General features: G+C 41.5%; 1 protein-coding gene and 1 long non-coding RNA gene across 8 annotated transcripts in view; both read right to left on the bottom strand.

Annotated features, from left to right (window-relative positions):
* The window catches only part of Nbea (neurobeachin), a 657,568-nt gene that overhangs the window by 56,013 nt on the left and 573,641 nt on the right, over positions 1 to 27,914 (bottom strand). For all 7 annotated transcript variants that reach the window (XM_051157177.1, XM_051157179.1, XM_051157174.1 and 4 more), the window contains 3 exons: positions 22,290 to 22,402; positions 6,702 to 6,842; positions 804 to 923 (listed from right to left, as the gene is read on the bottom strand). In XM_051157177.1, the coding sequence (XP_051013134.1) occupies positions 804 to 923; positions 6,702 to 6,842; positions 22,290 to 22,402 (374 nt within the window). The remainder of the gene's footprint in view (positions 1 to 803; positions 924 to 6,701; positions 6,843 to 22,289; positions 22,403 to 27,914) is intronic.
* LOC127199242 (uncharacterized) lies at positions 19,847 to 20,437 on the bottom strand. The gene is made up of 3 exons (XR_007831917.1): positions 20,384 to 20,437; positions 20,024 to 20,083; positions 19,847 to 19,934 (listed from the first exon to the last, which is right to left on the bottom strand). It is a non-coding gene; the product is annotated as an uncharacterized LOC127199242 (long non-coding RNA).

A 27,914-nucleotide genomic window follows, 5' to 3' on the forward strand; every position in this document is an offset into this window, starting at 1 on the left:
AGAAGTAATCTATACCTGGTATTGCAAACCTTCCCAAAAGCCCACAGTGAGGGTGTCATAGGAACTAGTAAGGAATTTAACTAGTGTGTTCAAAACACCTTCTAAATGCATGTTTATATCCAAAGACAGTTACTTCTTCCAGTCTTAATCAGAGAAAACTCACATTCCAGTAAGTTACCAGGAAGCCCAAGGTGCTGAGAACAAGTGAGGGCTGAGTGCTCAGTCCTAAAGAAGACATTTATACCATCCCCTCTATGGTTAGGAGAACACTATGGAAGAGGGCATGGAAAGATGGTAAGAACCAGAAGGAAGGGAGAAAGACTGCAAAATACCACCTTCTAGGTAACTGCAGTCATGAGCTTTCAGAAATAACCAATGACTACAGCAGGTGTGCACATGAATGGGCCCATCAACAGCCAGGCTGGAGGGGCGTGTCCCAGAGCTCTACTCTCACTGTTGAATCATCTCCTATGGGTTCAAGGAACACACACACACACACACACACACACACACACACACACACACACTCTGTTGATCACTCCAACAGGCTCCAATGGATATCCCTAATATACCAGTTATACAGATGACTCTGGTTAACCTAAATGGACCATACAACAACAACAACAACAACAACAACAACAACAACAACAACAACAACAGATTTTTAAGATTAGATGTAGTATACAATTTTAATGTAATGGAACGATACTGTAATATAAAATGTCATAAATATATTACATAAAAATAAAAATTTCAACAAGTTTTAGAGTCCCATGACTATAAGTGATAAATAAACCATATACCTTGACATCAGAGGTATCTCTCTGACTGGTTCTCCATGACCTTGCAATGGATGAGAAGGTTCGGTCTGGATGGTCAAATTTCCCATCATTTGCATTGAGGAAGAAGGTTGTGAATGGCTCCTAAGCACAAAAAAATAAAATAAAATAAAATTAAATTAAAAAAAATCAGTCATTAGATTATATGACACACACACACAAATATATATGTGTGTATGTAGGTATATGTATTATGTATATACCTACATACATAAATACTAGTATCTCTGAGGCCCTCCATAGGCAGAAGAAATACAGAGCCATGGGTAAAGGCTCAGGTCAAGATGTCAGGAGATGTGGTTTGGGTTGACTGTGCCGTTGCAGCTCGTTGCTCCACAGCCTATAACGCTCTCTGGTCTCATGGCATGTCTTTTCTTCTGCAAAGTGATGAAGTGCCCTATGGTTGCTCTGTAAATGGTTCTCATGGCATTTATAAGGAAGACTTTCTTTCTAGTAGTTCAGCTTGAAAGGCTCTTTAACAGGCCCAAACACTGCAAACATGGCCCTGCCAGGTCTTGCCCACCCTACCCTTCCCTCTCCCCTGCTAAATTGTTAGATTGCATTCCTAAAGCTAGCTACACAGGTCTAGTCCCTATTTGGCCACCTTCTTCGACCTGACTGAAACACCAAGGTCCAATTAGCAAAACATGAAGGTCCAGCTATCAAAATTCATTATTTGGCAACACTGGCTAACCTAGCCGGTAAGGACCTATGAACTGACCCTAGCACAGACTTCTTCCCTTTCTCCTTAAAACCAATGCTGCAGAAACACTTGCTGTTGTCTTGGTCCAATGCAGAGGCAACCTCCACCCTTGCCCCTCTGTCCTCTGCGCTGAGGCTTTGGTGTCTGGGTGTGTTCTGTGCTGACTCTGAGGCCCCTCACACAACCTGTACAAACTTACTCTTCAATAAGACAAGCTACTCACTCTGGCCTTGTTCACTAAGTGGAGAATGCCCGGTTCCACAGGTTCCTCACCAGACAGCTCCAGGGAGCTCTGAAGGAAGTCTCAACTCTGCAGTCGGACTTAGTTCTCACATTCTCTTCTGCTTGGGCTGGGGTCTTAGCCTATTGCGTTAGCTTCTGGCCCTTTGTGTGTGACATTCCTTCTGCAAGATGCACACATCCTTTTCCCTCACTAGACACTTGCCCCTACAGACTATTCTTGATTGACTGTGGCTATCCTCCCTTGTGGTATGAGCAGCTGACATCTCCCAGACTCTGAACACTGTTCACCCTGCTCCCTGGACTGCAGTCCCCACTATGAAAGTGCCCTTGTCTATCTCTTTCTCTATTTCATCTCCAATACTCAGCTTAGCTCCTGGTGCATAAAGATTCTTCACGATCTAATCCATTGAATAAGGAATGAATTAAAGTGAATGCAATTGAGATTGGAAAATTCTAGTACTCTGTGAAGGACGGTTGCCTCTGATTAGCATTGTTAGCACTGAGTCTATCAACTAGGACCTGTCCCATAGCAGGAGCCCTGGGGACAATATCATCACAACACCTGGGCATCTACCCCACTTTAATGCCTGCTCTGCAGTTTTTAGGTTGAGCAGGAGACATTGCTTTTGACATCATTTAATTTTCCCCCAAAACAGGTAAATAATACTCATTCTCACGAAGGCTAATTTGTCTCTTTTCTTTACTATACATCTCCATCCCTTTCTTAATGTCTTAGGCATTTCCTTTGTCCCTTTCTATTCCTTTTCTTGCCACTAATCATAGAAGTGGCCACTGGGCAACAAGCAGAAATATTTACCTTTTTCAATGTCTTCCTGGAATTTAGTGTGAATAGGTATCATCAATTTTTTTAAGTTTGTAATATATCATCTTCAATTTTGGATGACAGAAAAGTGAGATGGAAGGGACAAGATCATGAATGATAAACAGAAGGGGATTAATTATTTTACATGAAAATCAAATATGTAGGCTGCAAGTCCACTCTGTTAAGATTTTAAGTTATGTGAGAGACAAATGGATGTCACTAAAACTAGGAATAAAAACTGTCTGAGGTGTCTTTTGATGATTAACTTGCTTTGTAGATTTTTAATTTACTAATAAAAATCAGATGGTAAATGTGACATATATAATCATTAAATTAACAAAAATTGGACTATTAAAATTGAAAAATAAGTGATAAATCAAGCAAAATATGCCTGATTAATTTTAAATTTTGATTGCACAATTTAAGTACCTATTTTGGGCAAGTTCCTTTACATAAGTCTGTCATGAAACTGCCTCTGTTACTACATTTCTATAAACTGAAACTGGCCATACTCTTTGGGGTAATTACAGGAATTGGTAAGATTAAATGAAATAATGAAGACAAAGCTTGATATATCTCACCTGACACAAAGTTATCAAACAGCCACCAGCTTTGTGCAACTAGACTGTAGTTCACTGGCCACCTTCCCTGCCTTGTAACCTCTACAGACCAGTTCATTTCACCCTAAAAACAGGGTTGTTTTTTTTTTTCTTTTCTTTTCTTCATTTCATTTAAAAGCCAAAAACAAATCCCAATCGTATGTAATCACAGCAAAGGAAAGATGCAGATCTGAAGTGATGTGGACCCTCACACAGAGAGAAGGAAGTAGGTCCACGCTGAGCCCTTCCTGTACCAGGTCCATCTGTCTGTCTGGGCTCTCTCCCCAGCTGGTCTGTGCCTCCCTTCAGCATATGAGCAAGTTCAAGGCCACACTTCCATGAAGTGGAGCGATGATTATTTCTACTGCGCTGGAAGCTTGAGATATATTTTCCTCCTATTTCTTTAGAAAGAATCCAAAATCTAGAATGAGTCAACATTTTCTATTAATTAATCTGTGCGCATTCTGGGTGACACACTTCTGATTAAGTATCACTTGTCTTCCTCTAAGTGAGCACGCTCTGCCCTTCTGTGTCAGTATCCAAATAACCACACTGAAAAGCTTTATTCAGGTTGGTTTAATGGTGACATTGTAAAAGTGCTACTGGTATTTTTACTAGAATTGGGTATTTTAAATGACACATTGCAGTTGACTTTCTAGGTAAGATTTCTAAATAATCTCTAATTATTAAATAAAGTTCTAAATTATAAACAACACATGTAGAAATTAAAAATTTGAAAGTTATCTATTTAACTTTAACTTAAATTATTGTTATTAAATGTCTGAAGAATTAGCTTAGTACAGAAGGGCTGAAAACACTGTGTCCACCTTGGATACTGGGCACTGCGGGCTGTACTGCTCAGTGAGTACCACGTGATTTCTCTGGGGTGATGTCTCAGGTCCAGAAAAAACAAAAGTCTGGGCACAATGTGTATTGTATACTAGTTATCTTAAGAAATCCCACTTTGGAATGAGGGTTTATTTGGCATTTGTCTGGCAGCCATCAATGAAACAATCTTCTAAAAGCCTGGCAAGTCACACAAGTGATTTCACTTGTAGTTTGCATAAAAGAATATTCTTAATATAAAGTAATGAGGTATGTAGCTAATTAGCATTTTTATGCAATTATCATCATTGACATACTAAATATATTGACTGATAATGAATTTAATGACTTTAGGTCTAAAAGGCTTGAATGGTAGAGGACAGATACTTATTTTAATATGTATTATATTTTATGAACTAATTCCTAGTGACACAAATTGTAATGCATTTTCTACATCATAAAGTCCTTAGGATATGAGTGAGGAAAGCAAGGTTCCCTTAGCCATTACTTGAATGCTCCCTAAGCTGTTAGACCTTGTTTCTGACAGGCTGCCCTCTGAGCTAAATGAGTCTTCACAAAAGCAACTCTAGATATCTGTGTTGTCTGATACAGTAGCCAACAGATGCTATGTTGTGCCAGAAATATAACATATCCTTTGGATTCCAAAACGAGTTAAAAAATATTAAATATTGCAAAAATAACTTTTATTGGTTACATGATCAGAAAGTAACATTTTGGGTATCCGAAGTTTAAAACTTATGAAACCAATTCCTCCTGCTTCTTTCCTTTTCCATGAGGGTACCAGAAGCTGTGAAACAGTTCATCAGGGCTTGGCTGTGAGGCTGCACTGCTTTGTGTTCAGGGAAGGTCACTGCCCACTGGGACAGCAAGTCAGACAGAGGACTGCTTGTGCTTTGTGACTGGAGAAAAGATTTAGCATACTTGAAAGAGAAAAATATTAAATATTAAATAAATCAGGTGGTTGATAAAGAGAAAAAGTGTGTTTTGTCAGTCTGTCTCCAGATTTGACTAACTGGCACTCACAGAGAACACTTAACATCATTGTGACTATTTCAAGACACAATCAAACAATACTCTTGTTTAAATCTCAACCCAATCCAACTGAAGCTTTTGTTGTTGTTTTCACAGACAGTTCTGGACCTTTTTCCATCTTCAAGAGACCTGAGTAAGTTTCCCCAACATCCTCTTACAGCGGTGGCTTGCCAAGGCTCTGGAACCACAGATCCCAAGGCTCTGGAATCAGAGTCTGGTGAGTTATAAAAAGGCCTTTCAGAGTAAACACTGTGGTTTCAGTGTTTTCAAAAACGTGTTTATGTTATGATTCTGGGGGCTTCTTGTGGACTGCAGGTGGCGTGTGGAGGGCAGCTCATGGCTGGCTTAGGTGTAGCCACATTTTCTTTGCTCCCACAGCTATCAGCAAATAGAACTTCACAGACACCATATTCCCCTAGATCTTAAATCTATGCTTCCTGTACTGATATCTGTTTGCTTGCAGGTCACTCATGGCCTGGAGGTGATTCCCCACTAGTAGTGAAAATGACGGGAAATTTACTTTTATGGCCTAATCACTGGCAATCAGAGAATAGAATTTATCAGTCATTTTGTTTTCTTTTCTGCTTTTCTACTTCTGAGTACAATCAATTCAGACCACATTTTATGTCTGTGGCCATCAGAAATCAGCTCCCTTAAATCCTGACTAGTCATTTCTGCAGTCCACACAGCTCTGTGGCTGGAGCTACAGGGTGGCTCCCATGACTTAATTCTGTGAGGGACTGCGAGGGCACCTTCTCTTGCCTGAATGTAAAGTGCAGCTCGGACTGCTTCACATAGCCAGGCCCGGCTCTAAGACACAGTTACGGTTTTTCTTAACTTCAAACTGAACACAATTAAGTTGAATCTCGGACAGATGAGGCCAATTTAAAAACCTTGGTCTGAAAAAAGAGATCACAATTTTCTATCTTTACTTCTGGTTTATAAGTAAAGAGTTGGTTCCTTAAAGTGAGGTTTTAGCTGATCCAAAATCAAAGATGTACAGCAGAAGGCCCTTTGTGAGTGACTTGGGGGTACTGAGCGGGGCAGGGCTGGGGTTGTAGCAGAGTGCCCACTCAGTATGTGGTAAGCCCTAGCTCAAAAGTGAGTACATGATGGGGGCTGGAGAGATGGCTCAGTGGTTAAGAGCACCGCCTGCTCTTCCAAAGGTCCTGAGTTCAATTCCCAGCAACCACATGGTGGCTCATAACCATCTGTAATGTGATATGGCGCCCTCTTCTGGCTTGCAGGAGTACATGCAAGCATACATAATAATAAATAAATAAACCTTAAAAAAGAAAAAAAAAGTGAGTACATGAGATTAAGTAACTGGCTTCATAACCCAATTCTACAAAGATCATACATTAAGAAAAAAAAAAAAATCAAAGCCAAGTGTGGCGATGCACATCTGTAATCTGTGCACATCTGTAATCCCAGCCTTTGGGAGGCTGAGCAGGAAGATCACACAGGCTTGATGCTTTCCTAGGGTATGTAGCATTCATTTTCTGCTGATTGGTCTCTTGCCGTTAAAATGAACAGTAAGTGTACTGGATTTTCATCTAGTTTACTTGCACTGCAAACTCTGGAGCTAGAGACAGCTAAGTTCAGACGATACTTACAATTCGAACAAGCCACGATAGAGCTGAAGTCGCTGTTGAGTAATGTGTATTGTAGTGGTAAGGTGGGCTTTGATCATCTTCCCACGTCTCATAACGCTCTGCATAAAACACTGCTCTCTTTGGGTTCAAAGCACCAATTGGCTGTAAAAAAGATAAAAGAAATGCTTGTTCCAGGCAGTAACAGCAAGCATCCTAGATGTCCAGGCGTCATCATGAAAGTAATCCGGCACTAATGGACTACTCTGCACGGCCTTTTCAATGGGCTGATTCAATATTAGTCACTGACCAAGGTACACAGGGACTATGCGCAACGTGTGAAGTCCCCAGGCCTGGCTGTCATTTCAGAAAAATTACATTCCCAGGGTTGTTCAGGATTTTAAAATTTTTTTCTTACATTTTTTATCCTATTCTTGCACCTCTCCCAACCCTTTCCATCTCCCTACCCAACCAATTTTATGTTCTTTCTTGCTTGTTCTCTTTCAAAACAAACCCAAAACAAATATAAAGATCAAAACAAGAAAGCAAGCAAGCAAAAAAAACCAAAATGAAAGTGATTAAGTTTTAACTGTTCAGGTCAAATCAATATTTTCATGGCTCCTTAGCATACACAATGGAGATGGAGCTTGTCAGCCATTATTATGACAGCTTTCTATACTGCTGTCTTTGCTGGGATTTTTTCTTTTTTTCTTGCATTGGCTTTCCTGTTTGCCAAGCTATTGAGTATGCCAAGGAGCCAAAGTCCTCAGAGGAAACACAGTTGGAACACTGGTTCTGTTCTGTTACTGCCCAATTGGAGCACCTATCCTTTTATGAATTAAAATGACCAGCTAAGTAATTAGGGGCTAACCCAGAGGGCTCAGATTCCCAAGTAGGTGCTTTGTGAAGCTGCTATGACCTGTGCCATCAGAGCTTTGGAGGACAGCATGGGATACTGCCTTCCCTTCAAAAGCACATTAACTATTAGACCATGGCTCCAAACTTCTTAGCACAACCAGTGTTTAATGATTCCTAGCATATCCTCTAAAATGAGTACACGACTGATCCAAGGATCATTGAGAGGAAGGTTTTTATTATAGACACGAAGGAGAGTACAGCCAGAAGCATCTGGAAGAGTCCAGAGAAGGTTGAGAAAGTAGTAGACTGACCATGGCCAGCAGAATGGACAGGGCCTTGAGTGCAGAGGGGAAGGAAGGGGGGAATGAAAGAGGAAGGGAAGGAAGAGAGGGGGAGAGGGGGAGAGGGGGAGAGAGAGAGGGGGGGAGGGGAAGGGAGGAAGAGGAAGGAAGGGACAGAAGGAAAGTGAGAGGGGGAAGGGAGAGAGGTGGGGGGCACTTCAAGATGGGGCCAAGAGAGTGCCTGGACCAAACTGGCAGGTTTATATAGGAATGAGAAGCCAGGGTAAAGAAAAGCCAGGAGCTGGAGAAGTTTAGGGTAGGGGTGGGGTGAGAGGAGCTGAAGAGAGCCTTTGGTACTGAGTAGGTCCCAGGGCAGCCTGTGCTTTGGTATGCTAATAGGCACCACAGATAGCCATTTGTCCCCAGTTTCTTTTGGACCAGACATTCATGAGTGCAAATAGCAAACTGCCTAAATTTACTGTCTGGCTTTGGTTTCTTCATCTAGGGAGTCTACACTTATCAAGGTAAAAGTTATTGTTTTCAGTTGCATACTGTACAAATAAGTGTTTACATGGAGCCTGAAAGTATTACATATACCAGTTTTTACCCCCAAATTTAATATTACTACTTAAATATGAAGTTCCCCAAAGGCTTGATCCTAACAGAAGTCATAGAATATTAGTGTTTCCGTGGTACATATAATGTTACACAAATTGGTGTGAGCTTTTTCTTTCGGTCCCAGAAGACTAATTTAAACCACACAATGATGGCAGCAGTTAGGGCTGCTAGAGTTTCTATAATAAGCTCTTATTTGTAAGGATGCTTAGCCTGAATATTGAAATTATTTGTAAAGTATGTTCCTTTTATGCCAGCCTTTATTGTGACAACCAAGAGTAAACTACTTAATTATTTATTTTTTAAAGTTGTGTTTCTTTGGTACAAGAGTACTAATATTTTAAAGTTCCAAAAGCATCGATCTTCATTTTTGTGAATCCTAGAATGAAAATATAAAATTCACACTTAAATACTTCAAGGCTTAAACCCAAATCAGTTCTGTACTAAATTTCAAGTTACCTATAAAATCTTTTTACACAGATGTAAAAAAAAGAAGACATTTTGTCAAACATTATGTAAAGTCTCAATACTTAAATGCAGTATGTTTGAAGCAAAGACAAGCAGTACAGAATGAACAATCAAAGGTCATGAGGTGAACTGGATCTAGACCCTTCTGGATGCATTTCCCTGGTCCTAACTCAGCAGCCGGCTGAGGAGAGTGGCACTTTCTATGTTGAAGGTGCTGCTGGAACTTCCGGTTGCAGAACAGCTGCCTATATGGGAGGATCAACCTTTTTTTTTTTTTTTACAAACATGTTGCCCCACAAACATCATGGGAGAAGGAAGTGGCCAGTTCTATATCTTCCAGCATTTTTTCTTACCCCACACACCCCCTCTCCCGCCGGCAAAAGATAAACGCTCGTTTTTCTGAAGTCTCTCTATTGGAGTATTTGCTGAACACTATGAAACAGCTGCACCGTATTAAACTCAGCAAACCTCTCCTTTACTACTTAAAATATATTTCTCACTTGGAATTTTACCTAATGAAGCTACAAATCAATTTTCTGAAATAAAATGTAAACAATTTCACTTATATTTACCACTTTAAATATAATTTTGTTACTGGTAGCAAGAAACAAACTCCTTTTTAAAAAGTTTTTCGAGACAGGGTTTCTCTGTGTAGCTTTGGCTGTCCTGGACTCGCTTTGTAGACCAGGCTGGCCCAACATTCACAGATCTGATTCGCCTGCCTCTGCCTCCTGTGTGCTGGGATTAAAGGTGCGTGCCACCATGACCGGCTAAAAAAACAAACTTTTAAAAGGAAAACAAAAGCTTCCAATTGTTTTGGAGGAGATTCAAATTCTGTGATAGATGCTACTCTCTCTCATTCAATCCAAAGAGGCATCAGAGTCTCTCATACTCCTGTTGCTGTTTACCTCTCGGTTGATAAGGTTCTAAGTCTTTTTAAAACTTAAGTGAGTATCACAACATGAATACCATATGAATCTGGCATATGAATCTGGCTATACTTTGTGGTGAAAATATACAGTTATATTTACTGAGGTTGACACATTTAGTTGGCAATAGGAACTAGTCTCTTCTATCAGCGGTGGCATTTAGACATAGCAATGTCTGTGCTTTCCACTTCAAGAGTTTAAAACTTGGTATTAGATCTACTGCTCTTTATGCTGCAAAACAACAGGGATACACGACATAAAATCATGCATGAAGGGCAGGCAGAGACTGAAAATATTATTTCTAGACCCATAAAACCCTGCTGCTTTTCAAAGGGCTAGTAAGCTTACGTAACTTGCTAAAAGGCTATTGATATCTTGAGAGGATTACTGACATGTGTCCAGACATTCACATTGCTGGTGAAATTGGGCAGGGACTGTTTATGTTGCACCAAAGCTCTGTTGCATCTACTGAACAGATGGTGCTCAGCCCTCCACTTCTATCCCTTATCATCCTCTTGTCAAGGAGCCAGGAGGGAAATCTACCTCAAACCTGAGTGCCAGAAAACAAGACTTTTTTCTTGAGTAAGTGTGTGATTTTATTGTATGAAAAAATATCTTGATAGATGCTTGCATAGGGATTTACATTATTCAGGGTATGTATTTATCCATCTTTCATCTATCTGCCTGCTCTCTGACTACCCGTCTGCTTTTCTAAATATGTAACTGCTGCGGACATACAATAGAAGAAGCTCTACTTAGGCTGCACTTGGGTATATCTGGGTGAGAATTCCTTTGATATATAAGCGAGTGCTTTTTCTATTTTATTTCTTTTTCTACTTCTCTTTCTGATCCATCAGCCTTGATCTATCAATATTGTCTATATTAAGGCCTCCTAAGTTATATCAAGTCATGGACTAAGCATATATAAGGTTAAGAAAAAAAATGACAAAGATGTGAGGTCAGGTCCAAAGAAGGAAGGGAAGAGGAGGGAGGGGAAGGAGGAATAAAGGAAAGAAGAAAAGAAGGAAGGGTAGAAGTGGGGAGGGAGGATGGAAGGGAGGGAAGGAGGAAGAAAGGAAAGAAGGAAGGAAGGCAGCAAGGGCAGAAGGGGAGGGAGAAGGGAAAGAAGGGTGGAATGAGGAAGGGAAGAGAGCAGAAGAGAAGAAAGGGAGGGAAAGGTCAGAACCTCACCTGGCTCCTAGACCCTTGTGTTACAGATTTCAGTCTTAGTGAGTAGCTCTCCAGTTTACAGATCCAATTGCTGTGCTGTGCGAGAAACAGCTTGAAGCTGATTCTATCTGTGTGGTTTCTAAGGAGAGTTTTTTGGGTGTTTCAACATCCTTATCATATCAGAACTTCTGATATATTTAAGCTGTTTTCTCTTTCACTGTAATAATCACGAGCTAGAAAAATATATAAAAGAGGCCTCCCAAATTCTTATCTTTTCCATTTTTCCATCAAATGATGTCATCATGAAAACTATCATCATGACAATGCAGGACTCACTCCTAAGACGCCTCTGCCGTTTGCATCTCTCTTATTTGACTGACTCATGCTTTTGGAAGGGGTTCAGATTTCCTTCTGGAGGCTTTACAGGTAGTGCCTAGCAATAGTGAGGCGAGTTTGTAACTCATTTCACCCAGTAGACTGGCCCTTAAATGAAAGAGCTAATGTACACATGTCTAAATTATTAGCACCCAGTACAGTACCTGGCTCTTTTTAGCTGAGTGACAAAAACTGAATGAATACAGACCTACTAGATTGATGATAAAATATTATTCAAACTTCCATGTGGGGCTTTCAGATAGAACGTTTAAGTCACAAAACAAGGCAAACAACAAAGTAGAAACATTTAGAGGACATGATAAAGGGACTAAGAGCTCTGAGGAATCAGTGAAAAGAGGATGCACAAGCCAGTGCCATGACTAAACATTTCAAAAAGCACTCTTGGGGTGAAAGGAACTAATTTCCAATGCGTGGAGGTAGACCTAGGTCCAGCTTCTGCAAAGGAGCAACAGTTCCTCTGCTCATGGCTCCTTCCTTTATGAACCACTACTTCTTCTTTTTTTTTTTTTTTTTTTTTTTTTTGGTATATCTAATGCAAGGGGCTGACCCCTGAGAACCCCAAATTGTTCATATATCCTATGTCCAACTATCCTATGAGGCCACTGTGATTTGTGAAGAAATGAACCCATAATCCAAGTTGATGGAGAGAAACTTGGCTGCCAGTATAGAGGAAGAAAGCTATCTCTGACGGGGCTACAAGGGCCTCTTTGCTACACTGCCGAGAGCTGGTCAGATCAACACCTAAGCAGGGTGCAGCAGCTGTGTCCTTAGAGCAGGTTTCACAACACTGACCCAGTCTGGATTCCTTAGAAACACTAAGTCTGCAAAAACTTTATCTTTTAAATTGAATCTTTTAACTTGACAAACTTGCTAAAAATCATTATTATATTAATTACTATAATAATGTCAATACAATTATTTTATAATTATATAGTAATGTTAATACAGTTAAACTGTTTTTATTTACTAGACTGTCAAAATGATCATGCTTCATGACTCTCATTTAAAAAGATTGGTACATTTAACACTTTTCCATCTGAAACACCATCTGGCAGGTTATATTCTAACTTAACAAAACTTTCACTTTGGGTATTGTTATTTATGGTGGAAAAGAAAGATAAGAACAACTAGAAAGTTTCTGTAGATTTCTGGGTTGCTTGCTCTCAAGCTTAATCACCTCTTCTCTGCATGCACAGGCATTCAGCAACGTTCTCGCCTTGGCACATGCATTTGCACTGCCACATTTCAAAGCCTCAGGCATTATCACTTCCTCTTCTTAAGTGGCATAATAATGTGGGAATCAGTTAAGCTCAACCTCATCTGCCAGTCAAACAACTCCGGTGTTAACAAAACAGATTTTCCACTCAGTGAATGAGTATATTTGTGCATGTGTACATGAATATGTGTGTGCGCATGTGTGATGTCTTGAGTTCATGTCACTATGTAGTTCTGTGATAAAGTGATTTCATGTATCAGAAGACATGGCTGGGAGATGGAAGAATCCCATTTATACTTTAATGAGCTGAGACTGTGATTCATGTCAAAATCATGTAACCACTAGAACCTGGGAGTCAAATTCATGTGAGTGTGAATAAATAAACGAGGCACTAGCATGTATCCCATTTTAAGACAAATTTACAAAAAGCTCACATTTCCATAAGGAATGTCAATATAAACTGAAGGAAAAAAATATCTCCACCTGCTGGTGGCTGGTACTCAGAAGATTCGTTACTGACAGAATATTTTATTGTCAAACAATAGGTACGATCTATAATGTGCAGCCTAATAAAAAAGGTCTAAATAAAAACCCTTTCCAATGCTCATCATTGATTTTATACAAATGGCCAGGGAAAGAATAAGATTGTAAGTACAAAAACATTTCATTATAAAGAAATATACGGCTCATGTTTTAATAAACAGGGTCATTGTTTTGGCATTTAAGGAGATAATAAAAAATTGTGACATGAAAATATATTATTGAATGATATTTTTTTAATCTTACTTGAATTAAAATGTATTTGGCTGAATCAAATACTCTTTCACTAGGCTTTTTAATCATGCTTGAGACAGAGAAACTCTGTCTGGACATTTGCTTTGTATCCACCACTCTTTGAATGCCCCTTGTGCCCAAGGTGTGACAATAGAGGCTGTCCTAGTTTGGGTTCTATTGCTGTAATAAAACACTATGACCAAAGGCAACTTGAGGAGAAATGGGCTTATTTCATCTTACAGCTTACAGTCTATCACTGAGGGAAGTCAGGACAGGAACTTACGGTAGGAATCTAGAGGCAGGAACTGAAGTAGAGGCCATGCAGGAGTGATAGTTACTGGACGGCTTTCCAGGCTTGTTGGCAGCTATCTGTCTTATACCTTCTAGGACCCAGAGTAGGCTGGGCTTTTTTACATCAATCATTAATAAGGAAAACACTGCAAAAACTTGCCTACAGGCCAGTCTGATGGAGGCATTTTCTCAATTGAGGTTCCCACTTGCAAAATAACCCGGTTTGGGTCATGTTGGCAAAACAGCAACAAATCCCAAAACCAAAGTGGCACAGAGGCCCTAACAGCATTGGTGTGTTTGTCCTTCAACATTACTATCAAATATGCATACTATATTCATCTTAAACAGGAGGAAACGAGGTGGGAGATTAGAAACAAGCCTTCTCTGTAAGAGCCTGGGCACAGTGATCTGCTGCGTCCCCATCTTTTGATGCTCAGGTCTCTTATTATCAGTTTTAAGACTAATTGAAGAAAATTAGCCCTTCATAATTCTAGGGCTATCTTTCTAAGAATATGGTAAAAAGGACACATCCCAAAGATTCAGTTCCCTGTGTATTTAGAACCCAAAGCTTTGTAACTATCTGTGCCATGGACTCTGTAAAGGCAAGCCAGCCCCCTCCAGCTCATACTATGGACCAGTCCCAGAAATCAGGGACCAAGGCAGGTATATCTCTTGAGAGACATGATGTTTACTTACTGCACTTCTTATTTGTTGTTGCTTTCTGACTGTTTGTTTGCTTGGATGCTTTTGTTAAATATTACTAGATCTGCTTTAAAATATCCAATAGAAAACTACTATCTTCTGGGTAATATGGGCCGACTGGAAGCCTCACCACTGAAACCCAGAGAATACAGAGTTTGTGCTGCTTTTAACCACGGTCAGTGAAACTTTTTTTTGCTGATCAAAGTTCTGGGAAAGTGAGTGATCTCTATGTGGAACATTTGTGTCAACCACATCCCAACAAGGGTTGGGAAATGCTGCAGAAGAAGGGACAGAAGAACGTTAAGAAGCAGAGAGTGAGGACCAGTGCTGTGAAAAGCTGTCTTCTGCGTGTGGCACAGCCAGCGCACTCATGAACTTCTAGTAGCTCTTCACCCTTACGAGATCACACCAGGCCACGCTGCAGCACGGATGAAGGAGGGACTCGTAGCTGAGGAGGCTGCTCAGGTGCATTTCAGTTCACACTCTGGAACAGAAAGTGACTTCCTTTCCCTCAGCTACAGAATCTAAAGGCCCTGTGCCGTTCTTTCCCTTGGTGCTGGGCTGGGTTTCTTGTGAGTGAAAGTATGGGGTAGGAGCCACTGCAGCCATTCTACCACTAGAGAGAGGAGAGTAATGTCGGAAACAGCATGGGCTGTGGAGTGGAATCTACAGTGGCAAAAGACACGTTATTTGAGGCACTTAGGAAATCTTGCTGAAAAGCCAAACCCTTCTCTGAATCTTTCAGTTGTAAGAACCAGTGATGTATTGGCACAGAAGGCAATTTCCTGAACAGAACACCAACAGCCCAGGCCTTAAGGCCAACAATTAATAAATGGGACCTCATGAGGCTGAGAAGCTTCTGTAAGGCAGTGGACACTGTCAACAGAACAAAGTGACAGCCTACAGACTGGGAAAAGATCTTCACCAACCCTACATCTGACAAAAATCTAATATCCAAAATACATAAAGAACTCAAGAAATTAAGCATGACCAAACCAAATAACCCAATTGAGAAATGGGGCTTGGAACTAAACAGAGAATTCTCAACAGAGGAATATCGAATGGCTGAGAAACACTTAAAGAAATGCTCAACCTCCTTAGTTATCAGGGAAATGCAAATCAAAACAACTCTGAGATTCCATCTTTTACCCATCAGAATGGCTAAGATCAAAAATTCAAGTGACACCACATGCTGGCAAGGATGTGGAGAGAGAGGAACACTCCATTGCTGGTGGGAATGCAAACTAGTACGGCCACTTAGGAAATCTATCTGGTGCTATCTCAGAAAACTGGAAATAAAGCTTCCTCAAGACCCAGCTATTCTACTCCTTGGAATATACCCAGAAGATGCTCCAACACACAACAAGAACATTTGCTCAACCATGTTCACAGCAGCCTTATTCATAATAGCCAGAACATGGAAACAGCCTAAGTGTCCCTCAGTAGAAGAAGGGATAAAGAAACTGTGGTACATTTACACTATGGAATACTACTCAGCTACTAAAAACAAGGAATTCCCGAAAGTTGTGGACAAATGGATTGAACTAGAAATGATCATAATGAGTGAGTTAGCCCAGAAGCAGAAAGAGTCAAATGGTATATACTCACTTATATCTGGACACTAGCCCAAGGGGCATGTCCCATGAAACTCCTTACTTACCAGGAAAGTGGGACAGAGGGGAGGACATCCTATTGGGACTCTAGGTGAGAGAAGCATGGGAGAATGGAGAAATAGAAGGATCCAGAGGGTCCTAGAAACCTACCAGAAGAACATTATGATGGGCAGATCTGGGCCCAGGGGTCCTGCTCAAACTATGGCATCAACCAAGGACAATACACGCAGTAAACTTTGAACCCCTACCCAGATCTAGCCAATGGACAGGACACTCTTCACAGTTGGGTGGAGAGTGGAGACTGGAGACTGACTTTCACAGGAACTCTGGTGCCCCATATTTGACCACGTCCCCTGGGTGGGGAGGCCTGGTGGCACTCAGAGGAAGGATAGCAGGCTACCAAGAAGAGACTTGATACCCTATGAGCATATACAGGGGGAGGAGGTCCCCCTCAGTCACAGTCATAGGGGAGGGGAGTAAGGGGAAAATAGGAGGAAGGGAGGAATGGGAGGATACAAGGAATGGGATAACAATTTAGATGTAATATGAATAAATTAATAAAATATATTTTTAAAAAATTAAAAAAAAAAGGACCAGTGATGTTGACTTGCTGTTTGAGTAAATTTGAGCTGAGTTCTCTGATCCTTTAGTGCAAAATGTTCTTGGTAAATTAGAAGCCACAGAGACAGTGTAAGTTGGTGGTAAAAAGAAAGACAATGTTCCATGTTTGGGTATTTCATATTTTCTCTAATGTTATAAGCAGTAAAAAATATGAAATTATTTGAGACCTCAAATGCTAGCATAAGCAAATTCTAAACTACTGGGAGCTGATTCTAGAATTGCTGGTTAGATCAAAACTACTATCTTCGCTTTAAAAATAACTTCTTTTCTCATTAAAATATTCCCAGTTAATAATATTTAATAATCTCAGATATTTATTAAAATTTTCCACAGAATTCTCCTTTTGCTCTCTCTATTCCAGCTGCATGGAGTCATGTGCTTCTCGGTGGCGGCTCCTCATGCAGGAGTGCTGTTACCCACCTAGTCTCTCTTCCCAGATATACGATACTTCACTTCCAATGTCAGCTTCCCACTGGTGCACAGTAAGACAGAGTTTCATACATTAAGACCTTGTGTACTTGTGGGCTTTATAAAGGGTAGTCCCGGGTTCCTAGGCCATCTGTACAGAAGTTCCTATTAAGAAATTCAGTGAACCATGGGGGAAACGCAAGAGTAATTTATTAACATATCAAGAAGCTTTAATTTGCTAACATTTTCCATCCTGTCAGCGTGACAGGATGTAAATAACAGACTGCTAATGCGTGGATGGGCATGGACGATGGGAGAGCTGAAAGTAAAAGCTGCCTCCCTTTGCCACTCATGCAGTCAACCAGCCCAGCACCAACGGCCAACTCCAGGCTTCCAAAAGGAGAGAGTTCATGTTCCCTGACCTACTCAGATTCTATTTGCCCCTGCTATTTATTTCACATTTCATAAAATTGGAAAAGTATATGTAAGTCACAAAAGGCAAAGCCCTGCCAAAGGAGGTGCACACTGAACAGGCTGAATGAGCCAGCTCTTTCAGTTATTTGAGAGGCATAGGCTGCCTCCCCAACTAGTCAGGAGGCTGAGGCAGAAGGATCTCAAGTTCAAGTCCAGTGGCTGTAAAGTGAGTGCAAGGTCATGTGGGCAACTTATTTTGAGAAACTTGGTCTCAAAATAAAATACAAAAGGAGGGCTTGGGGTGCGGCTTGGTGCACAACACCTGCCTAGCAGGTACAAGGCCTTCAGTTCAACCATCAGCACCACGGACCCCAACACCAATGACTTCATTGTTTTTCATGGGTAATTTAAAATTCTGTTAGTACTAGCAAACACTCTAGCAGACCTCTCCTCTGAGCCACAGGACTGGTACCCTGTTATCTTGGCTGTTAGTATTTCAAGAAGGTATGAGACAATACAGCGTGGAGCATCTGCACACTCTCCAGTAGCTCTCATGCTCCTTCACCCTAACCACTGCTGTCTCATGCGCCTGTGGACTGATCTCCCTCCCAGAGGCTTATCTGACTCACTCGCACTGGGCTCACCTACCCGATGCAGAGCTGTTTCTCCATACACAATGAGCACACAGTAAGTCTTTGTTTATAGAATGACTGGAGGAGAGGAAGGAGTCCTGCTGTGTAGTTTCCTTTGACTTTAACATTATGGCTGGGTTTCAGATCAAAAGGACTATTTGGCCTTTTAAAAAAATGAATGTTAAATGACTATAGTAGTAGTTAGCATATGAAGTGTCCTGATTTGTGTTTTTGTTGCTGTAATAGTACATTGTGACAAAGAACAACTTGAAGAGATTTTATTCTCACTCACAGGTCACAGTCCATCATCCAGGGAAGCCAAGGCAGGAATCCAAGGCAGGAACCAGGAGGCAAGAATGGAAGCAGAGGCCATGGAGGAATGCTGTTTACTGGCTTGCTCCTCTTACTTTCTTATATAGCCCAAGCAGGCCCATCTGCCTAGGGGTGCCACACAATGGGCTGGGCCCTCCTATGTCAATTAGCAGTTAAGAGAATGTGCTGGGCATGGTGGTGCATGCCTTTAATCCCAGCACTTGGGAGGCAGAGGCAGGTAGATAGCTGTGAGTTCAAGGCCAGCCTGGTCTACAAAGTGAGTCCAGGACAGCCAAGATAACACAGAAAACCCCTATTTCAAACAAACAAACAAGCAAGCAAACAAACAAACAAACAAACAACCCAAGAGAATGTACCACAGACCCTTCTATAGTCCAGTCTGATGGAGGTAACTCCTTAATTGAGGTTCCCTCTTCCCAGGAGACACTAGTTCATTCAAGTTGACAAAAACTAAGCAGTATATACAATTTGCATACAATGTGCCATGGTTTTTGAAAACCTACACTTTAAATTCTCATTTTCACACACACACACACACACACACACACACACACACACACACATCATAGTATGTAATAAATAGTATCTACTCAATGTTAAAAATACATAATTTACAATAAAACCGATCTGGGTGCAGTGGTGCATGCCTTTAATCTCAGCACTCAGGGACGCTTAGGCAGGCAGATCTCTGTGAGTTCAAGGTCAGCCTGGTCTACAAAATGAGACCAGGATAGCCAAGGCTACAAAGAAAAACCCTGTCTTGAAAGACCAAACCAAACCAAACCAAATAAAAAACAACAAAAGAAAACAAGAACAAACAAACAAAAAAACCAAACCAAAACAAAAAAACAAACCACAAACAAAACCAATGAATCAACCAACAAATCAACCAATCAACACATTTACTTATTTGTCATGTGTATTTGTACATGTATGTGTGTGAATCCAGAGTCTGTTCTCTCGGGGGAATAAGTGCAGATCAGCTTGATGGCAAGCACCTTTACCATAGGAGTCTGAGACATGTCTCTCTGGCCCACACAGAGCAGCTCTAACTATTACCTTTGCATCAAGTAGGGGTTGCTTTAATACCCCTAGACACTGACAATGCCCAGTGAGTACCCCTCTACACTGACAATGCCCAGTGAGTACCTCTCTACACTGACAATGCCCAGTGAGTACCCCTCTACACTGACAATGCCCAGTGAGTACCCCTCTACACTGGCAATTCCAGTGAGTACCTCTCTACACTGGCGATGCCCAGTGAGTACCCCTCTACACTGACAATGCCCAGTGAATACCCCTCTACACTGGCAATGCCCAGTGAGTACCCTCTACACTGACAATGCCCAGTGAGTACCTCTCTACACTGACAATGCCCAGTGAGTACCCCTCTACACTGACAATGCCCAGTGAGTACCCCTCTACACTGGCAATTCCAGTGAGTACCTCTCTACACTGGCGATGCCCAGTGAGTACCCCTCTACACTGACAATGCCCAGTGAGTACCCCTCTACACTGGCAATGCCCAGTGAGTACCTCTCTACACTGACAATGCCCAGTGAGTACCCCTCTACACTGGCAATTCCAGTGAGTACCCCTCTACACTGGCGATGCCCAGTGAGTACCCCTCTACACTGACAATGCCCAGTGAGTACCCCTCTACACTGGCAATGCCCAGTGAGTACCTCTCTACACTGACAATGCCCAGTGAGTACCCCTCTACACTGACAATGCCCAGTGAGTACCTCTCTACACTGACGATGCCCAGTGAGTACCTCTCTACACTGGCAATGCCCAGTGAGTACCCCTCTACACTGACAATGCCCAGTGAGTACCCCTCTATACTGACAATGCCCAGTGAGTACCCCTCTACACTGACAATGCCCAGTGAGTACCTCTCTACACTGACAATGCCCAGTGAGTACCCCTCTACACTGACAATGCCCAGTGAGTACCTCTCTACACTGACAATGCCCAGTGAGTACCCCTCTACACTGACAATGCCCAGTGAGTACCCCTCTACACTGACAATGCCCAGTGAGTACCTCTCTACACTGACAATGCCTAGTGAGTACCCCTCTACACTGACAATGCCCAGTGAGTACCTCTCTACACTGACAATGCCCAGTGAGTACCTCTCTACACTGACAATGCCCAGTGAGTACCTCTCTACACTGACAATGCCCAGTGAGTACCCCTCTACACTGACAATGCCCAGTGAGTACCTCTCTACACTGACAATGCCCAGTGTGTACCTCTCTACACCGACAATGCCTAGTGAGTACCCCTCAACACTGACAATGCCCAGTGAGTACCCCTCTACACTGACAATGCCCAGTGAGTACCCCTCAACACTGACAATGCCCAGTGAGTACCCCTCTACACTGACAATGCCCAGTGAGTACCTCTCTACACTGACAATGCCTAGTGAGTACCCCTCAACACTGACAATGCCCAGTGAGTACCTCTCTACATTGGCAATGCCCAGTGAGTGCCCCTCTACACATTGGCAATGCCTAGTGAGTACCCCTCAACACTGGCAATGCCTAGTGAGTACCCCTCTACACTGACAATGCCCAGTGAGTACCTCTCTACATTGGCAATGCCTCGTGAGTACCCCCTCTACACTGGCAATGCCCAGTGAGTACCCCCTCTACACTGGCAAGCATGTAAAGTGTCTATACAGTAGACTCTCTACAATATGGGTATATTATTGGCATCATCACTACCTGAAAGATATTTCAGAGTGTATGACTTATGGCAATGATCCAGAATCCTAACCAATACACACAGCACTAATTGTGTCAGACCACACATACATACCAGCTCTTCAGAGCTCATCACCTTGACCTGATTATCACTGTTTCAGTACTCAGATAAAGAAAGTGAGGCACCTTAGCAATATACTTTGAATAAGTTAGACATTTATGCTAATGCTGTTTTGACAGCTATAAAATGCAGCAATAACTGTGCCTATATTAAATCATTTAGTATGTGTGAGGAACCTGGAACCACAGCTAGCCCATAAGAAGTGGTAATCTACACTTTTATAATTAGGATTATGGGTAGAACAAAAAGTATCATAACATCTTTGTATCTCTTTAACTGAATAAAACCCACTGGTCATCTCTAATGAAGAACTGGGGGGAAAAAAAAGAAAAAAAGAAAGAAAGAAAGTGAGGCAAAGAGAAACTGAATAACTGTGTTTAATGCCCCACACTGTAAGTGTCAAACTGGGACTTGAGTGACATGCTAGGCACAATCAAGCACGGACAGTTTAAGAAACTGATGCCTGTGGCATGATTCCCAGTAGTCAGTGGGAGCTCAGGCTGCAGAGCTGCTTTGGGGCCACTTCTTAGCTGCACTTCAGTGTACCATCTCTTTTACCATTTCTCTTGAAAATTAGGTTTATTTACTCCCAATCTGCTTTGTATTCCTTATCCTCATGAATGAGCCCCTTGTGAGGGTCTCATCTTCTCCACCGGAACAGACTCTTGCTAATTTACCTTCCTTCCTCCCTCCTTGGTTCTAAGTACTTCACACTGGGTACCTGTGACTGCGGTCAGGACAGCATTCCTTTTCACCTCAGGAACACAGCACATGAATGAGTGGATGTCATGCTTTGTGCTAACTGGATTTTTCCCCATGACTAACTCCCTAAGCCTCTTCCTCCCAAGCCTGCTTTCTCAGACATGCTTTTCCTCTGATGCTGCTGAGAATGTCCTTGGTAGTTGCATAAATCCTATGGTAGGAGTGGATAAGACTTAGAGACTGCTCCCCAGAAGAGGGAAGGACTTTCTCACAGACTTGTACTGAGTACATATGCTCTGACAGAAACTCTTTCTGCTGCTGCTCCCATGCAGCAGAGATTTCTGTACATTTAACTGTTACCTTTGACAAATCCCTGAAGTTTCCTGGAAGAGTCAGGTCCAATTCCTCTGATTCATAGTTTGTTAACACCCACGGAAACACAGGATATTGGTTCAGATCATTATAGGTCCGTCCTAGTAAAGAAAAGGAAGTGAGTAAAAATGTTTAATTTAAATCCTAACTGCATAAAAAGTAGTTTCTGTGCTTAGCACAAGTAAGGCAATCACTGTACCTTCTTGTACCTCTTATTGGTCTAAGTCTCTGTTTAATCAGAGGTACTCTGACAACCACGTGTCCAAAGTGCTTTCCCTCAACCATTTCAACAAGAGCTTCACACAGGTGACACCACTGGATGGTCATCATGCATGTCCCCTTCCATTGGGATTAGCCTTTCTTATGAGTAGTTCTGGTCATGGGGCTTAGTTCTAACTACAGCATGTGAAGAGAGGTGATTGGTGTCACTCTGAAGCCTTGTCCACTGAGACATGCCTCTGTTGATGGTGACACAGATAACATACAACCTTAGAAGTAGGACCCTGTCAGCCAAGGACCTTAAAAATGTCATGGAGGGCGCCAGGCTACAGAACTGTGTGTTTGTAGCTTATGATCAGATAATATTCGGCCATAAGGAAGACAGATGTAGAAGCTGCACTGTCAGTAAACAGATGCTGTACTCAACATGCATCAAGACACTGGAGCGCCTGGGAATGAAGCTCCACGGCACAGTGCTTGCCTGGAATGAATAAGGCACTGGGTTCTGAAAATACACGGCAAGAATCTGCAAATGCAAGGACGTGCCAGGAGGGCAGGGTGAGTAAGGAGACAGAGGCAAACACGCTCCCTTTTCCCTTTAAGTTGATGTTTTTCTTTCTGTGCTGTATTGTTGCACTTGGATGGAGGACTGTGGAACTGTTGGGCTTGTCTGCTTAGCTTTTGAAGAATGGTTCAGTATCTCTAGTGGGATCCAAAGCATGGTGGGAATGTGGGAGCTTCCTGGGAGCATGCTCCCCTAACCAGCTGGGTGAAAAGATGCTACCATATTTAAAGTAGCGGTGTCCTAGTGGAGTGTAACAACACGTGCCTGTAATTCCAGTCAGCTAAGAGACTAGGGTAGAAGAAATCTTGATTTTCAGGCAAGCCAGAGCTACATAGTGAGACCCTGTCTCAAGCTGAGATCAGGTTGGGAAGAAGACAGAAATGAAGTCAACAGGAAAAACTATAACTAACAGCCCCCAGGTTAGGTGGGGAGAGAGAGGGCCCCTCTTCCTTGGTTATTTTACTTTTTAAAACCTTTTGTTATGGTTCATAATTATAGGATGGAGGAGTTTCCTTTTCTATTTTTGTGTTTTGAAGTCACTTTCTCTGTCACCAGGACCTCCGTGTCTTTTTTCCCACCTGAGAAATAAAGACTATTTAACTTACGTTAAATACTATAATTAAAAAAAAAAAAATAAAAATAAAACCTTTTGTGTCTTGGCAGAGACTCTCTGGCCAGTAAGTGCTCTTGATGGAAAGGACACAAATGTGATAGAAACAGATATGATGAGTCAAAACTCTAAAAGATGAAGAAATACAAGCCGAGTGAGGAGAGAGCTGTAGAGCGTTCTTGGTGTGGGACTGAGCGAGCACAGCAGCACAGACGAGAGCACAGCACTGTGGAGAGAACAGCACAGAAGCGGAGGAGCAGTTTGCAGGCAGAAAGATTAGCCATGGATTAAGTACAGACAGTCTGTTAAGCCTTCTGCACATGAACAGGTTCTGTCAAGGCAGGGCCTCTGTAGTATGGAAAAGCCTCAAGCTTCTAAAGTTCAGAATGCACCATGATCTCTCCCACGTGTGGTGGGATTGTCTCACAGGCACACAGCCAGCGGGCACTGACTGGCCAGGCAGGGCAATTTCTCATTTTCTCAATGGATCCATGAAAGTTTCACAATGTCATTTTCTTGGGGAGCTGTTCTGCTTAAACCGCTGTAGAAAAAGCAGGCCTTCCCATCTGTGCATGTTTTCTAGAATAATATTAGTGCCATATACCCCTATCTATAATACAGGTTACATATAAAAAAAACAAATTATGAGTGGACACAGATTTTACAATTGTTTTTTACTTTTCTTCTCAACTGGCCACTGTTTTTTTTTTTTTAATTTTTAAAAATTATTATTTTATGTGTATAGGTATTTTGGCTACATGTATGTCTGTGCACCACATATGTGTTCCTGGTACCCATAGAGGCCAGAAAGGACATCCATTCTTCTGCAAATGGAATTATAGATTATTATAAACTGCCATGTGGGTGCTGGGAATCCAACCTAGGTTCTCAGGAAGAGCAATCAGTGCTCATAACTGCTGAGCTGTCTCTTCAGTCCCTGTTATTAATTATTTTGTTGCTATTTATCACTTGTAGCAAAGGAAAGTTTGTCAAAATAAATAAAAATCCAATATGCATTAACTCAGGATTTAAGTGAAGATAGTACAAGAAAGAGGGCACATGTTGAGGAAGTTATCCTTTTAAAATAAATGTATTTACAATAAAGGGGAAGATATGCTACTTTCAGAAATATTCTACAATAAAACAAACATTATTTTAAGAACACACACACACACACAAAACAAATGATGCTAAAAGTCACGGCTCAGAACAGTCTCCCTAATCTTGAGTTTGTTGTAAGCCATTTTTAATAATCCCTGGAGACTTCTTAAAAAAAGTGGTAAGAAAAATTTAGCAATTTTTACATTACTATAGCGCCACAACACTGTTTCAATTGAACAAATGCAATAAAGTTTTTTAAAAAGGCAATGGCATTAACCCATTTTTGGTAAAATTTTCTACTTCCATCTTAGAACATGGTTAATATATTTTTACTTGAACTTTGTGTCAAAGGTCACAGAGCAGAACAAGGATAATGGAAGCAGTACTTTGGGGACTCATACCCCAAAGTTTCACTTAATTAGTGTTCTTTATTTTACTGAACCTCTTTATGTTGTGAGAGAAAAATAAGTGTGTTAAGTCCCCAAAAGAGAAATATTTCAAAAGTACGTACTATCTGTTCACCTCTGGTCACCTGGAATTTACATGTTGGCTGTTTCTACTTTTTTTTGTTAAGTACCCCATGTACCAAACACAGCTGTGCTGTCCTGCTAGGCTCTTGCCTTCTCCGCTGGCTGTGAGAGCCCACCATGTTACACATTCTGCTAACTACGCTTCTGAGCATGTCTCTCAGAAGATGCATATTAATACTGGAAGCCCATGACACTAATCTACTCAAACAATAAAAGTGAAGCACAGTAAATGAGATCTCAGAAACACTGGATATGTTTCTTCATTAAAAAAAAAAAAAAAAAAAAAAAAAAAAAAACCAACCTTTTTAATTAAACCATCCAATTTAATGTTTTTATATGGCACTTTAGTTTTGAAGGTAAAGTGATCTAGAGACAGCTGACAAGGAAATTATAACTGCAATTCCTTGGTGAAAATGTTAATGACAGCAAAATATCGTTTAATGAGATGGTGGCGGCACCTGGATTAGCATGCTCTAAGAATGCTGTTCCTGTGTCGTTGGCGTCTTCACACTTTACAGACATTTTGTCATCTCTAGGTCATTAGGAAAGAATTTTTAATGATTTTTCTAGAAGCAAGCAGTTCAAGTTACATCTAATTAGATGACAATAATAAGCCCAACACATGCAGTAGCTAAATATATACATAATTAACCAGGGAGAGCTTGTTCATCACAAAGTAAGAACCTGGAAAGTGCTAAGCAGGAGAACAGGGCCGGGGCCGGGAAAGTTGTGCAGAATTCATTAGCTGATCACATGAAAAACAACTCAAAGCCTGAAAAGAAGCCCCTCAAGTCTAGCAGGATCATTTACACAGAGCTGTGTTCGCAGTCACTCTGCTGTTTGGTTGTTGCTGTTTGTTTGTTTTAATGCAAGAAGGCCAGCACTCAACATCCTTTCCCAGCCTTAGCTCAGGATGCGAAAGTTCAGGCTTAGGCTGTGTCTCTCAGAATGAAATCAGCTCAACTCTGGGAGCCAGAGGCCAAACTGTATTTCTAGTTGAGCTCCCAGCATCATTAAAAATATTTCACATAATCTACTATAATTTAATAGTTTTGAAAAATATCTCAAATATTGAAATAAGAATTAAGATATATTATGCCATAGTTCTAAGCTGGACTCTCATTTCATTTTGAAAGCTAAGCAAGACTTCAAGGAACAATTAATTAAATGAAGTTGGGCATGGAGACCCATGCTTGTAATCCTGGCACTGAGAGGATGTGGCAGGAGGGTCAGGTCAGCCTGGGATAAACAGAGACGCTGTTCCAGTAACACCTAGTGAGGCAGGAAAGGCACTGCCAGAGCTTGAGTGTGTTGCAGGTTCCCAATGACGTAGTATGCAGGATGAGAGCAGACATCACCAGGATGTCAGCTATGACACAGCTAGGCTTAGGTCCTATTTCATTCTTAATTGACACCTCCATCCTTAGTGAATACTTGTTAAGTTTATAAGTAGGACAAAGACTTAACACATTATTGGGCTTCAGGTAGTTTCTTTGAAAACTGTGTTTCTGAATAGTTGGCAACTGTGTGTATCTCTATGTGCACACATCATATGAGGGCTGAAAAGTCCCCTATGTCCAGATGCCATGCATGGCTCTATAATGCAGCTGCCACAGATTTCTACTCTCACTGTTCTCAAGCATCTAGAAATGAGATAAGAAAACCCAGCAAGTCAAACAGACGTGGCCACTAGAGAGAATGGGCCATGTGATGGGTTGTGTAATTCAGGGAAGCTATTTTAGCACAGAAGATAAACCCGAATGTGGATCTTTGTATCTAAAATGTTGAAAGAAATCTGAAGCTTATGAAGCTACAATGATCTACTTTTATCCAAAGTATCAAGCTTGAAAGGACCATTCCAAATTAGACACTGGTTCTGTTCCTTGGCTTAGTTCTGGCTGTAGGAACCCCATGTCTACAACCCCAGTGAGTTCATACAGTGGATCACACACACAGAGATTCACAGAGCACAATGACCAAGTACATTTAAGACCCCTGCCCAGAGTGCCAGTTCTGGGGACAGTTACATTGATAAACCTCTCCCACTGTCACTCTACTTTGAAGCATTCATTTTGCCTGAATCATCACAGACATTTGTCAAAATCCTTGCAGAGTTCATTTAGACCTTGAGTAGCCTGTATCTCTCTCTACTCTTTCGTTACTCAATAGCTGTAAATGGCTTGCTTTTGTGTGTGAGCTCTATCCTTTTTTTTTTTTAAAGGTGGGTTTTGATCTGCAGCCCAAGCTGGCCTAAACGTTAAATCCTTTTGCCCCAGCACTCTCTCTAAATGCTCCGGGGCTGCAGCAACACCTCATTTGGTAAAGCACTCACTGCTTAAGCACGGCATCCTCAGTTCCACACCTAGCACCCATGTAAGACACAGCTGGGTGTGGGCTGTGCACTTGTAATCACATTGCCAGAGAGGTGGAGAAGGCATGGGAGCCATGTGGCTCTCTGGCCATGAATGACACCAGAAGTCGCCTTTTAGCCTCCATAGGCATGTGCATTCCCCATATGAACACATGCACATACCTGCATTTGTGTATGAGCACACACAGAGAGGTATCTTTGTATGCGAAGCTTATAA

The sequence above is a fragment of the Acomys russatus genome, chromosome 15 (genome assembly GCF_903995435.1).
Source record: "Acomys russatus chromosome 15, mAcoRus1.1, whole genome shotgun sequence".
Taxonomy (NCBI): domain Eukaryota; kingdom Metazoa; phylum Chordata; class Mammalia; order Rodentia; family Muridae; genus Acomys; species Acomys russatus.